Genomic DNA, 12,471 nt, shown 5'->3' with positions numbered 1-12,471 from the left:
CAGGTAGCGTCTTGCACTGGGACCATTGGATTCACCCTTTTCAACCCTGAGGGCTGGCCTTTGCGTCTGGCTGGGCAAGCAAAGCCTCAGGTAGCCTTTGCGTCTGGCGGGGCTGACGAAGATGCACGCATGTGCGTGCGCGCGCACACACACACACACACACACACACACACACACACAGTCCTTTCCAGGTCAACAATGAAGACGACGGCAGTGACAGAAGAAGAAAGCTGCAAAATTCAAAAAGAAGACAGGACATCACTCTCAGACCACCAGATGACTGAACATTTTCCTCCAGAAACTAAAATGCCTTCACATGGCTAAAAGGTATAGTAACTATTTTAAACATATTATACTCATAATATTCAATAATTCAAAGAGTATATGTCTTACCAACATTTGTTTTGTCATACTAAAGGTTCATCTCACTCCACCACCTGAGCTGCTGCTGTTCACCATGGACGAAAAAACTGGATATCTGGCATGTTAGAAAACTGGAGAAGTCTGACACGACTGACAAAGAGCATCAGCCAATGAGAGGTGGGATGCGTCCCACGTCAGCACACAGGAGGACGGAAAAAATGTGAGTAGGGCAAGTGCAGGGTTGCCACTTGCCAGGTCCGCTTATTAGCCGCGACTTTGGGCCTGTTTCTAAAGTGGAGTTGCTTATTTGGGCTTGCTCTCTAAACATCACCTTTCTCTATATCAGTCTAATAAGTTACTTAAATGCATGATAGTCGCTTTTTTGGGCTTGTTTCCATAGCCCTGGTTGCTTGTTTCTCTCCCAAGATCTGGCAAGACTGACAAGCCGGCAAGCAACAACAACAATGGCAGCGTCCACAAGATCACGGGGAGCGCGTTGTGTTTGGATCCAGGCCCTGCAGGCAGATCTGATTCAACACTGGGAAGAATATCCATGCCTTTACGATGTGTCGTCTCCAAGTTTGGTGACGTCACCACCTTATCTGGGGCTCTGTCGGCGAGGGCTTGGTGGAGAAATCTTGTGGTGTGCACACACAGGTTGTAACGCAGAGACTCCCGCTGACAGAAACACACTCAAAAGATTACGATAGTCTCTGCGACACAAAATCAGGGTGAAAATCGTGTAAAGTGAACTAGGCTTAAGACAAAAAAAAAATCATGCTCCCTCCATAAATACAACAAGACTAAAAGTCTGTGGCCATGCTGTGAGGATGTAATGATCACTTCACGCAAAAAATGTGGGAAGGATGAAACATGGAGAAAAAACATTGCTTTGTTTGACCTGAGGGTGGCGTCAGAGGTACGGCTGCTGCCTGAGAAAAGAGAATATTTCATATGAAAACAGAAGATGCTCAGTGCTTCTTCCTGCAGTACTGAGTGTGTAAAAGGCTCTCAGCAGTCTGTCGTCATGTCTGTACCTAATCCCCCACATCAGTACACATGTGGTCCTTCAGGTTCAGTGACCTTTTTAAATTTCCACATGTCAATCTGCAGAAATCAAACCTAAATCATGTTGTTTGTCAAGTTTTGGACAAAAAGATGATCTGTACAGAGACCTCAGTAATTACTTGCATCAGAGCAGGTCATATCTTCAGTTTCTTTTCTATTAAAATATGTTTACCACAGCGATGGTCTTTCGAGAACTTGCACTGTTTAGCTGTCTCGCTTTGATCCACTACATTCAGTGGTTTTCCCAGTTTAATCAAGGCTATGAAGATCTCTACTATAAATAGTCCCAACAGGTATCAACAGGTCAGTCTCCTCTGTGTATAAAAATATGAGAGTCAACATAAATATCTCTGCTGGTCTCTCTTCTCCAGATCAGTTTCAGCTGAGTCTACGCTTGTGTTTCTCTTATGATGATCAAATCCACAGTGTTTGGAGACATCTTCAGGAGGGACACTGCAGTCCCATGATCAATATTCACAAAGCTGTATCCGTCTGCCTGCAAGAAAAGTCTGAATTTTGGTCATCATGGAGAGAAATCACAATAAACCTTCAACTAATCACAAAACTTTGACAAGAGCTGGATGATGTTTTGTACAGACAGCAGAATACCTGGATCAAGGATGCTGGCGATAACATGGAAACCATCTGCACTGAGAGATACCACTGGAGGTAAGACCTTACCAGTGACCCCACGGTTGTAGCACTCAGTGTCCCACACCACCACAAGAAAGCTGCACCTTTGCTGCAGGTGCACTACATGTGTGCTGTAGCAATAATGTCAGTAGGGGGCGCTCAGCTCACACACAACTCCCGACTGCACTTAGGCTGTGGGGGAAAGTTTTCTTATTTTCTTATGCATCAGGATGCCTGTTTCTCTCAAACTCCTGACTGGAGGCTGCTGGGCTGTAGACTACCATCTGCCTTTGTTACACACAGTGTTTCTGTATATAACTGACAGCAAGGAGTTTTATCAGTGAGAGAGTCTGACACATTCTGTGACTGTGAACATGTACCAGGGGGATCATAAACAAATATTGTTATTGTCATTTTCAGTAGAAATTACTGGGAAAACTGTAATTATAATTACCATCAGAAGGACCAGTGTTATGTAATGGTACAAGGGTTACTGGAGGGCAGCGTGTGAAATTCTGTCTCTAGTTACACTGACAGAACGTAACCAAAGCAAAAGCTCATGCCCGTAACTCAAAACATATTCATGCAAACCATCAAAACTAATGACACAAAATTTCCATGCAAAACAAGAGAAGGACAACATGTGCGACTTTAAAACTTTAAAATCATCACACACACAACTGAAACCGTTCAGTCACACATTTCACACACATTATAAAAAGGAGCCATGTTGAAAATACAACTATCGCTCTAGGAACTGACTTCTGGTGTTGGTTAAAAGATAGATTGGGCACCAGTCAGTGCGCATGACAGTTAATTTTGGTAATAATTCATCTTGATAAAGAGACAACCCTAAATGTAAACACTTTTTGCATTGCTCACTGAACACATGACATCCTATTACAAAAATCAGAGAAAGAGAATTTGTGTGAGAGAGTTTATCTTTACCAGCACATTCACAATGTGTGTGACAACAATGCAGACAATCAGCTGTGTGTTTGCACTTTGAGTATTACAGAGGAGTTTCTTCACAGAAGTCAGAGTGACAGACCAAGTAAAACAACACTTTCTCAGTGTAAAGGCTGGAGCCATCACACAAACACCTACAGTACCAAATCAGACAATAGCAACTACTGAGATTCATCCTGGGGAAAGTGTAGTGCTGCAGGTAACATGTGGATCTACTGAAGCTGTGGTAAGTGTAGGCCAATCTGACCTGGAAGCTGCTAGCAAGGATCCAGGACTTTACAGTTGTGCTATGAATATGCCAGATGGGCAGCTGGTGACATAGCTCTATGGCAATGTCGGTCTGTCACTGGCTGGTCCACCACTTTGGTCCAGACTGAAATATCTCATCAAATACTGGATGCATTGTCAAGTCTTCCACCAGCTGCAGGTTGACATTTGTGGTTTTGAGTGAAATATCTCAACAGCTGTTGGATAAGTTGTCTGACCCCCCTCATGTAAATCTGTAATAGCTTTGGTGACCCCATTCAGGTTAAAATTTGAATTCAGTGTCCAATGCAAGACAACAACATACCCATCAGCCTCAGCTGTGCTATGTTTTTTGTGCTAATTAGCAAATGTTATCAGGCTAACATGTTAAACTAAGATGGTAAACATGGTAAACATTATACCTGCTTAACATTAGCATGTTAGCGTCGTCTTTATGAATCCATCAATCAATCAATTTGTCACATGAAACATAAGATGCAGTTCCAGTAAATTGTTACTCGGGCAGTTCCTTCAGTTTATGTATTTAAAGAATGTAATAATGAATATACAACGATCATCCAAAACATTAAAACCACTGACAGTTGAAGTGAATAACTTTGATTATTTTGTTCCCATGTATTGTTCCGCTGAGATCCCTTTGGTTCTGGCATTCATGTGGATACCACCTGACATGTTCCACCCACTCAAAAACCGTTGCAGACCAAGTACCCCCCCCCATGGCAACAGTACTGCCCAATGTGTATGTGTATGAGTGCGCAGTCTTACGCAGTGCTGGCCTGGTGTATACGGTACCTTCCTCCCAACCTCAGCAGGGTGTAAACACAGTTATCTGGTTGGCTGGGATCTTTAATGATTCTCCTGGCCTTTTGGCAGAACATGGTGTAAACATCCTTTGTGCAGGGTAGAGTAGCACCTATAATGTTCAGCTGAATGAACCACTCTTGGCAGGGCCTCGCAATCCTGTTTGGTGCTGTTTCCGTACCAAGCAGTGTTGTTCCCCTCGATGGTGCAAGAGTAGAATTCCTCAGTATTTGAGGGAATAACCCAGAATTTCCTCAGGTGTCTAAGGTAAAACAGGCTCTGCCTTGCCTTTCTCACCACTGGCCCTCAGTGATGTGGACACCAAGGTAGCCCATGTGAAGATGTCCACCCTCTCCACACTGACACATTGGTATTAAGGGGGTGTAGCTCCTTCTCTGGTTCTTTCCAAAGTCCACTATCATCTTCTTAATTTTGCTGAGGTTCAGGAGCAGGTTGTTGTCCTGACCCCAGTGAGTCAGGTCCTCTACTTCTTTCAGGTACCCCTTTTTTATTGTTATCTGTAATCAGGGCCACCACAGTTGGGCAAGTCTGAAGTGGCTGTTTAGTTGTGTGTGTACAGGGAGTAATGCAGGGGGCTCAAAATGCAGCCCTGGGGAGCTCCAGTGTTAAAAATGAGGATAGAAGAGGTGTGTCCATGTTAGCATGCTAAGTACAGCCTCACAGAGCTGCTAGCATGGCTGCGGACTTTTAGACTTGTTTCCAGAGCAGCAACAACACTTGTTTCTGGGTTACGGTATACCTTGCTGCAACTAAGAAAAAAAAAGGGGTCAAAAGATGTCAGGCAATTGCCCCATACTTTTGCCTCAGGAAAATAAATCAACCAATGTAGCTTAAAGTTACGTGATAATAGACATGAATTGTCATGAGTATAAAATAGAATGTTACTAACTTGTAACCACCATTAACCCATTTAGAGGAATAGTTTTAAATTGTACTTTTTCTTTTTCTTGCTACATGAGAAGATCAGTATCACTCCTGTCTGTACAATAAAGAAGCTACCACCAGCAGCCAGTTAGCATAGGTTAGCCTAGTTTAGCTTAGCATATAGACTGAGTACAGGAGGAACAGCTAGCCTGCCTCCGTACACAGATGATAAAATTCTACTAACTGCAACTTCAAAGCTCACTTATTAACACATAATGTAAAGCTGACATTTTGTGGTTTTATTGGTGGTATGTGCCTGAGTATTTCTTGGCCAGGACCAGTAGGTTCCTGAAGCTAAGCTTAACCAGTTGCTTGATATTTCACTGTACAGACATCAGTTAGACCAGTCTTCAAATCTGTCTCTCAGAAAAAAGGCTCATGAGCACATTTCCAAAAATATCACAAACTTTTCTTTTCAGTGGGTGATGATTAACTTTTGGCAGTCACAGTAATGTTGCCTCTGAAACAGGAATTAAAGAAACAATCATTTGAATCACTGTAGATGAGCAAATATGCGAATAAACAATAAGCACTACACAGCCATGCAAAACGTTTTATGGGGACAGCCGCATTTATTTTGTTTTTTCACATACATAAAACCATATGTGCACCGTAGCCAAAAATGCTTGTATTTACAAAAAAGAAATCAATATACACAAAAGAATTATAATACAACAAAAGAGAAAATCCTTCAGTAATCCTTACAACAACAACATAGCAAGTACGAACAAAATGTATTTTTCGACACCTTGTAAAGTTTTTGTGCAGAGATTCTTTTTCTTACAAGGAGATAAAGTGTGTATATATTACAAAACTCAGATGCACATCAAATATGCAAGCTGCAGCCCACATTCTCTGGGTGTGTGAGGGTAAAAAAAAACCCCACTACAAGCTTTCTGATGAATCATCAGTGAAACCTTGTTTTACTCACTACACCATCACTTACCTTCAGTGCATGGAATTTAGCTATTTAACACTAATTACAAATGTAACTTAAGTATATCTGTCTTCTTTGCAAGATGTTTTTTTTGGTGAGCAAACGTACTGTATGGTTAGTGATTTCAAATTGAAGTGGGTCGTTCAACTCAACAAAGGATAAATCCAAACTCTTGTAGTGTAGGGGACTGACATATGCACTTCCTAAAGACCACAGAGGACAAACCAAAGCATCTTAGAACAAAATGCTGATGTAGAACCAGTGACGGCATCCTCCTGAAAACACAGTGTATCAAATTGGAACAACTGATGCTGGGAACAGATTCAACCAAATCCAAAATGCTCGTCTCAGTCACAGACTATCACAGCAGCAAATCCAGTTTCAGTACCTGAGTTCTTCCCCAGCTTTTCAGAGATCGCTTAAAAACAGCAGGTTTTAGAAGCAACACATCTTCAGTGACAGAGAATGTTGGGGTCGGGGTTATGATGATACTCAAATACACTAAAACTTCCAGTAACACTTTATTTGGATAGATTGCCTACAAATAGTTTAGAGAGTGTTTGTAACATTTCAACAGGTTATTAGCTAAGATTCAACTATTACTATTTAACTGTTTGACTACAGATGTTTTTAGCGTAAAATCCACTACGTATTCTCAGAATACAGAATTCAACTTAAATATTCTGAGAATATGTTGTAAATTGTCACATATACTCTCTACATAACCTGTTAAACATCTACAGAATAAAACAAAACAGCTGAATTGTTGAATCTCAACTAATAATCTGTTGAAATGTTACAAATACTCTTTATCTGCAGAAGACTACCTAAATACAATAGTACATAATTTCCTTCTGATTATTGAGCCAATTTCTGCCAAACCATTAAACTCTACAGTAAAGCATCATCAATGTAAAAAAACAACAACTCTGTGACTGGAAAACAGATTCTTTATGAAAAAAAAAAAAAAAAACTTTTTTAAATCAATCTATAATTAGGTAGACACTTTATGAAGAATTGGAGGTGTATAAAAACATCTGGATTCAGCAGTCATATTTGGCGTGAAGGCCAGGATATACAGGGAACATTTTAAAGGGATAGAGATGGGCAGTGCTGTGTTCGGCCCTTTCTACACGTATACAGATATATTTGAAAACATATATTTTCCTCTACTTTTTGGTCACTAAAACAGACTTTATTCATGTGTGGATTTTTCAAAACTCTATTGACGGTGTATCTGTGTGGACTTGTACAACAGAGTGTTGGGCAAACATGATGTCATCCCCTCAATTCACGCATGTCAATTGTTGCTTTGTGTAATGAGCATGCAACAGAAATAACAACAATGGCGGAAAACCGGTTTGTTAAGTTTTGTCAGCACTGCTTTTTCTAATGACTGGGTCCACACCATTAGCACACTGACCTACGCCTGTGATGCACTGAGTAGGCGGAGTCTGCACACCATTTGACAGTAATGGGAGCCAGCAGATGCGTGTGTATACGTCATTGCTACCACATAGCCCTAACAAACAGACAAGTCAAGGGAGATTGATAAGACAGAACTGATGAATGTCGTTCAGGCTTACATAAAATCATTTTGAACATCACTGTCCATGTAGACTATTATTTGTCAACTAGAAAAGCTACCCTGGCTTTTGCCCTATAGGCCAACGTTGTTTGTTTTGTCAGAAAATTATGTGATGGCTGCTGCTGGCTGACAGATTACACTCCATTTAAACACCTTGCCCGGCCCTCACCATTATGTGTGAAACAGTGCACTGGCGCACTGAAATGGTGCAGCCCCACTACTTTACCCTGAAACTTAGTACTGCTGCACCTCTTCACAGACAAACAGAGCCGTTTGCAGCACCCAGTGTTATTTGGTCCACCAGAAACGTCAGTTTTGAAGAGTAGAAGAAAAACCTTTGCACGTTTAGAGCATCACAGAGAGTTCCTCTGTGCTCATTTCAAAGGGGAATCAATGGTGAATAGATCTCTAGTTGTCGTTTTGAAAAAGGTAACATTAGACTGCAGAAGACCGGTAACGCCAGTGAGTATTTGGACTCATTTTGTAAAAAAACAGGAAAAATGTCAGATTTTAAATGTATCTGTGTACGTATAGCTGAGGCCTTAATTAGAGAAATGGATTGTTATGTGTGATTAATTCAGCCTTTACATATACTGTACATTTTGTATAATACAAATAGTAAACTAAATCTAAAATAATGAGAACTACATATGGTCAGAAATGCCCATCAATATAGCTTTAAAATACTGGCCTTATACATGCTTTAAGGTGTTTCTTTAATGTAGTTATCTGCAAAACTCTAATTTAAGTTGTGTCTACAAATGTGGCTTTTGAGATTTCTGTCCAACATAAACTGTCACAAATAGTGATTTTATGATGCTAATGACGCTGGTGATCTCATCATGCTTCCTTAAGTACACTGCCAAGGAAAAGGAAAAAATAAAATAAAATCAGTGGTACTTTTAAACTCAGTCGATGACTCCAAACTGCTGAAACTGCTCCCAGTTCAAAAACCTAGAACTGCCTATCAGTGAACTCACCGTTACAGAACAGAACAAGTGTATACCTAATATTCTGAAAGCATAAAAACATGCAAACACTGTCTATGTCCCAAGTTATATCTCTTAAAAGCTCAGAGCTTGGATATTCAACGAGGTGTTTGAGTCTGATGGTAAACAAGGTTTTGGAGAGGGAACCCATCATGTGCTGAGCTTCAGTCACAGTCACCAGTGTGACCAGTTCACTGTTGTTGGTCCAAAATATTTTTCTCCCAGTGCTGGTCCCACATTCAAGGAACCTCTGGACTGTTGTCAAAGATCTGTAATGACTTATAACCAACTAAACAATATAGACTTTGCTGCTTGACACGTATGGTAATTTGTTGATATTTTGGTTCTGTAGACACCAGTGTGGCTCACCTTAATCAATTTATGAGCAAAGAGGAGGGAGAAAAAAATCTTTAAAAAAAAAAAAAAAAAAAAATTCTTTTTGCCAATAGCAGCTAGTTTGATGATCAGTCTTCATGTAAAATAATATTAAAGTTAAACTTTTCATTCCCTCCAGGCTGAAAGAAATGATAAAATAAATTATTTCTATGCTGACACGTAATATTCTTGCATATGTGTGCATATGTACTATGTGTCTGCTGATTCTCATTGCTGAGCCAGTTATTTATCCCAGCAGCAGCCCGGACAGGGCGTTCAGGTCTCTCATGTACGGGTTGTCATTGAGGATGCGGTCGATCCGTTGCTTCTGGTCGGGGAAGATGTCATACAGCTTTCTCTTCAGCTCTGATGTCTCCCCCGGCGACCGCTGGGGAGGAGGTGAGGGCGAAGGGGAAGGGGAACGGCGGGGCGGGTGCCATTCGGGGGGACCGGAATGGGGCCAGTGTGCAGTGGGGTGAGGCATCAGGGAGGGAGGGGGCCGGGGCGTGGAGGCAGGGGTCCGAGGAGCCGAGTGGAGGGCCTGGACATAAACTGGCTGCTGTTGCTGCTGCTGCTGGGAGGACGGCCGGAAGTCTGGGGGTCTCAGTGGGGGAGGAGTGACTGGAGCTCTTCTGGCAGGAATAAAAGAGAGAAAGGAAGAGTGTGAAAGGTGCAACAGGCCGATCATTTATCATATAAATGCAAATATTTACACAACATTAAAATCATAAAAAGGTTTCCTGTTACCCTTTTTCTTTACGCAGAAAGGTGTCTAGATGAGGTCCGTTTTTCCCCAGAGGGTCATCAGGGATCATGAAGTGGTCCTCCACAAAAGTAAACTGAAGCAACCTATCAGTGAAAAGGAAAGAAACAACAATTTTATAAAGTGAAATATTTTTATTTTTATTTCTTAACAATAAAGACAAATGAGGGCACAGAGCAAACGCCTTTGTATTTTGAGCTCCTCTTCGTCCATGACCAGATTAGTGCAAACTCCAAGCTGTCTTTAACGTGGCAATTTACTAGTCCTTCTCTGAATTTGTGTGCTACTGCAGTAAAGGCAGATGCAGCACATGTGGGTAATGACGACAGGACATCGATATGTCATATATAGTTCTTCAGTACGCTAACATACTGAAATGTATGTAACACCAAAACTAACCAAATGTATACGATGTAATGGAAATGTGAACCTTTGTTTGGACTTTCAGGTGTGAAAAAGCTTTAGGACAGTGAAGTGTCACAGTGAGACTTTTGTCACAGCGGTCCGAAGTTGATGCACATGATTCAACCTGGATTCACTGCCGCCCTCTGGAGGAGGGCTGAACACATATCAAGCTAGTCAGCCTGAATTAGTCAGACTTGTGTCACCAGAAATTAACCTGTAACAGCGGCATCATAAAGCCTGACTGGGTCACACAGAGGTTGAACCAGTAGGGCCTGACAGATGCTGGTTTTCTGTATTTCACCAAATCAGCTGTGAGTGTGTTGCTGTGATTGTTCTAACAATATTAAATTTTCATAAATTTTACAAAATAAAAGTCAAAATTAACCTGCAAAAACTATAGCTGTAACTTTATTTGCATGTGATCTTAAAAAAGTTCTCTCTCTCTCTCTCTCTTTCTCTCTTTCTCTCTCTCTCTCTCTCTCTCTCTCACACTCTCTCTCACTCTCTCTATATATATATAAGGTCTGTATATTTTGTATCAAATAGTTTTGATAACTTTTAATTCTATTTTAAATCAAACAAAAAAATCTCCTCTCAGCATGAGGTGTACACATGAGAGGACAGACGATGTTTCTGACGATGCTAAAGCTTTTTTTACTCACAGATGTTAATTTGCTATTTACGTTAAGTTCTTCCTTAAAGTGCTACAAGAATGTTAGTAAATGTAAATAAACCATCATTAAATATAAACCACTCTTCATGATGTGTCATCTAGCTGGCAGTGTGCCTCTGTGGACTTTCCAGTATCATGTTAGGTAATGGAACCTTGAAGTGAATGACTGACTGAGCTGTGTAAATATAACGCACAATCACCTCTCTTGAATGATCTTGCGCCAGGTGTCTGAGGTGTCAACAAAGTCCCTCAGGTTGTCATTGGTTACAATGATCCCATCTGTTTTCTCTGCGAGGTGAAGCAGGAACCTGATGGAGAGACAGAGTGTGGATGAGACGCTCAGGATTTTCCCTGTGTTCAAAGGTCAGAAGCTCGCTTCCAGCTCAGCTGCTAAGCACACAGATGGGAATCCACCAGTGGAAGAACACCTTGACTGCTGAGTCAGCATGAGTTTAACTTTTAAACAAGTTACTGAGAGATTTGGCTTTCAAAACTCACAATCAGGCCTGAACACCCTCCCAAAATCACAAAACAGAGCAGTTTTTGAAGTATTTCAATCATAATACAACACTTTTTACTAGCATCTGTTTAATCTGTCCTCTGGTTAGTGAGCTTCCTCATATCCATTATGAAAATACAGTATGACTGTAGTTGCTGATGGGCAGGGTGAGAGCAAGTGACACAATGATAAATATTTGCGTAGGAGGAAGATAAGCTCATAATGGAACCAAAATGCCCAGCAATAACAGAGTAGTTCAAACCCTGGCTCTGAAGGAGCATGAGTTCCACCCACTGCCTACAGAACTCTGCTTGCGTTGTTTTTGCAGTCTAGATATGAATAATTTGAATTTGGTGGACTCTCTCCTCAAAGAAGTCTGGTTTGATCAAAAGTTTAGGACTGTGTGTGTGCGTGTGTCTGTGTGTACCTGTCGTCATGTGAGGATATCCTCTGACCGCACACCTCTCTGGAGGGAGTGAAGGAGAGCAGTCGCAGGTCTTCTAGCTGGTTTAGAAAATGTTGCTCTGTAATAAAATAACAATTATATTAATATTACCTGTTAATTAATTTGAAAAGCAAGAAAATGTGCACGCACGCACGCACGCACGCACGCACGCACGCACGCACGCACGCTTTAGTTTGATCCTGTGGACAGTGTGTATACAAAAGGTCAAAATGCTTTTTAAACACATGCAAATCACCCACACAGCTGAAAATCAGCACATTAAGCTAATCACTCTTTGAATACAAACACAATGTGCTACACCAAAGAGCCAAAACAGTGATATGTTTTTACTCTTCTCTTACTTAAAGACTGCCCAATATACATGTGTACCTGTTGTGAGTCGGTCTCTCTTCTGACGCCACTGAGGGACAAATACTGTGATCTCCCTGTGGCCCCGCCTCCAAAACGTCTCCACAGCCAGCGCTATGCCTCGACAGGAGAAGAACCGATGAAGACCGTGACTGGAGAGACGAGGATGAAAAGAAGAGGGACATGGTGAGAAGGAGGAACGTGTAGATAAATCAGTATTATGTTTGACAATGCTTATATATACACACATATATACATACACATATATATATATATATATATGTACACACACACACACATATACATATATATACACGTATATATACATATATATATATATATATATACATATATATACATATATACATATATATATACATAC

At 41.0% G+C, this 12,471-nt stretch overlaps 1 protein-coding gene across 1 annotated transcript in view; it reads right to left on the bottom strand.

The window, feature by feature from the left end:
- Nucleotides 1-5,598: 5,598 nt before the first annotated feature.
- The window catches only part of n4bp1 (nedd4 binding protein 1), a 28,934-nt gene continuing 22,061 nt past the window's right edge, over nt 5,599-12,471 (bottom strand). The window contains exons 8-12 of the mRNA XM_050072391.1: nt 12,111-12,241; nt 11,703-11,799; nt 10,977-11,084; nt 9,683-9,784; nt 5,599-9,567 (exon numbers count right to left, since the gene is read on the bottom strand). Coding sequence (XP_049928348.1) covers nt 9,183-9,567; nt 9,683-9,784; nt 10,977-11,084; nt 11,703-11,799; nt 12,111-12,241 — 823 coding nt within the window. The 3' untranslated portion in view covers nt 5,599-9,182. The remainder of the gene's footprint in view (nt 9,568-9,682; nt 9,785-10,976; nt 11,085-11,702; nt 11,800-12,110; nt 12,242-12,471) is intronic.

Source organism: Epinephelus moara, chromosome 20 (genome assembly GCF_006386435.1).
Source record: "Epinephelus moara isolate mb chromosome 20, YSFRI_EMoa_1.0, whole genome shotgun sequence".
NCBI lineage: Eukaryota > Metazoa > Chordata > Actinopteri > Perciformes > Serranidae > Epinephelus > Epinephelus moara.
This window is presented reverse-complemented; position numbering and strand designations above follow the sequence as displayed.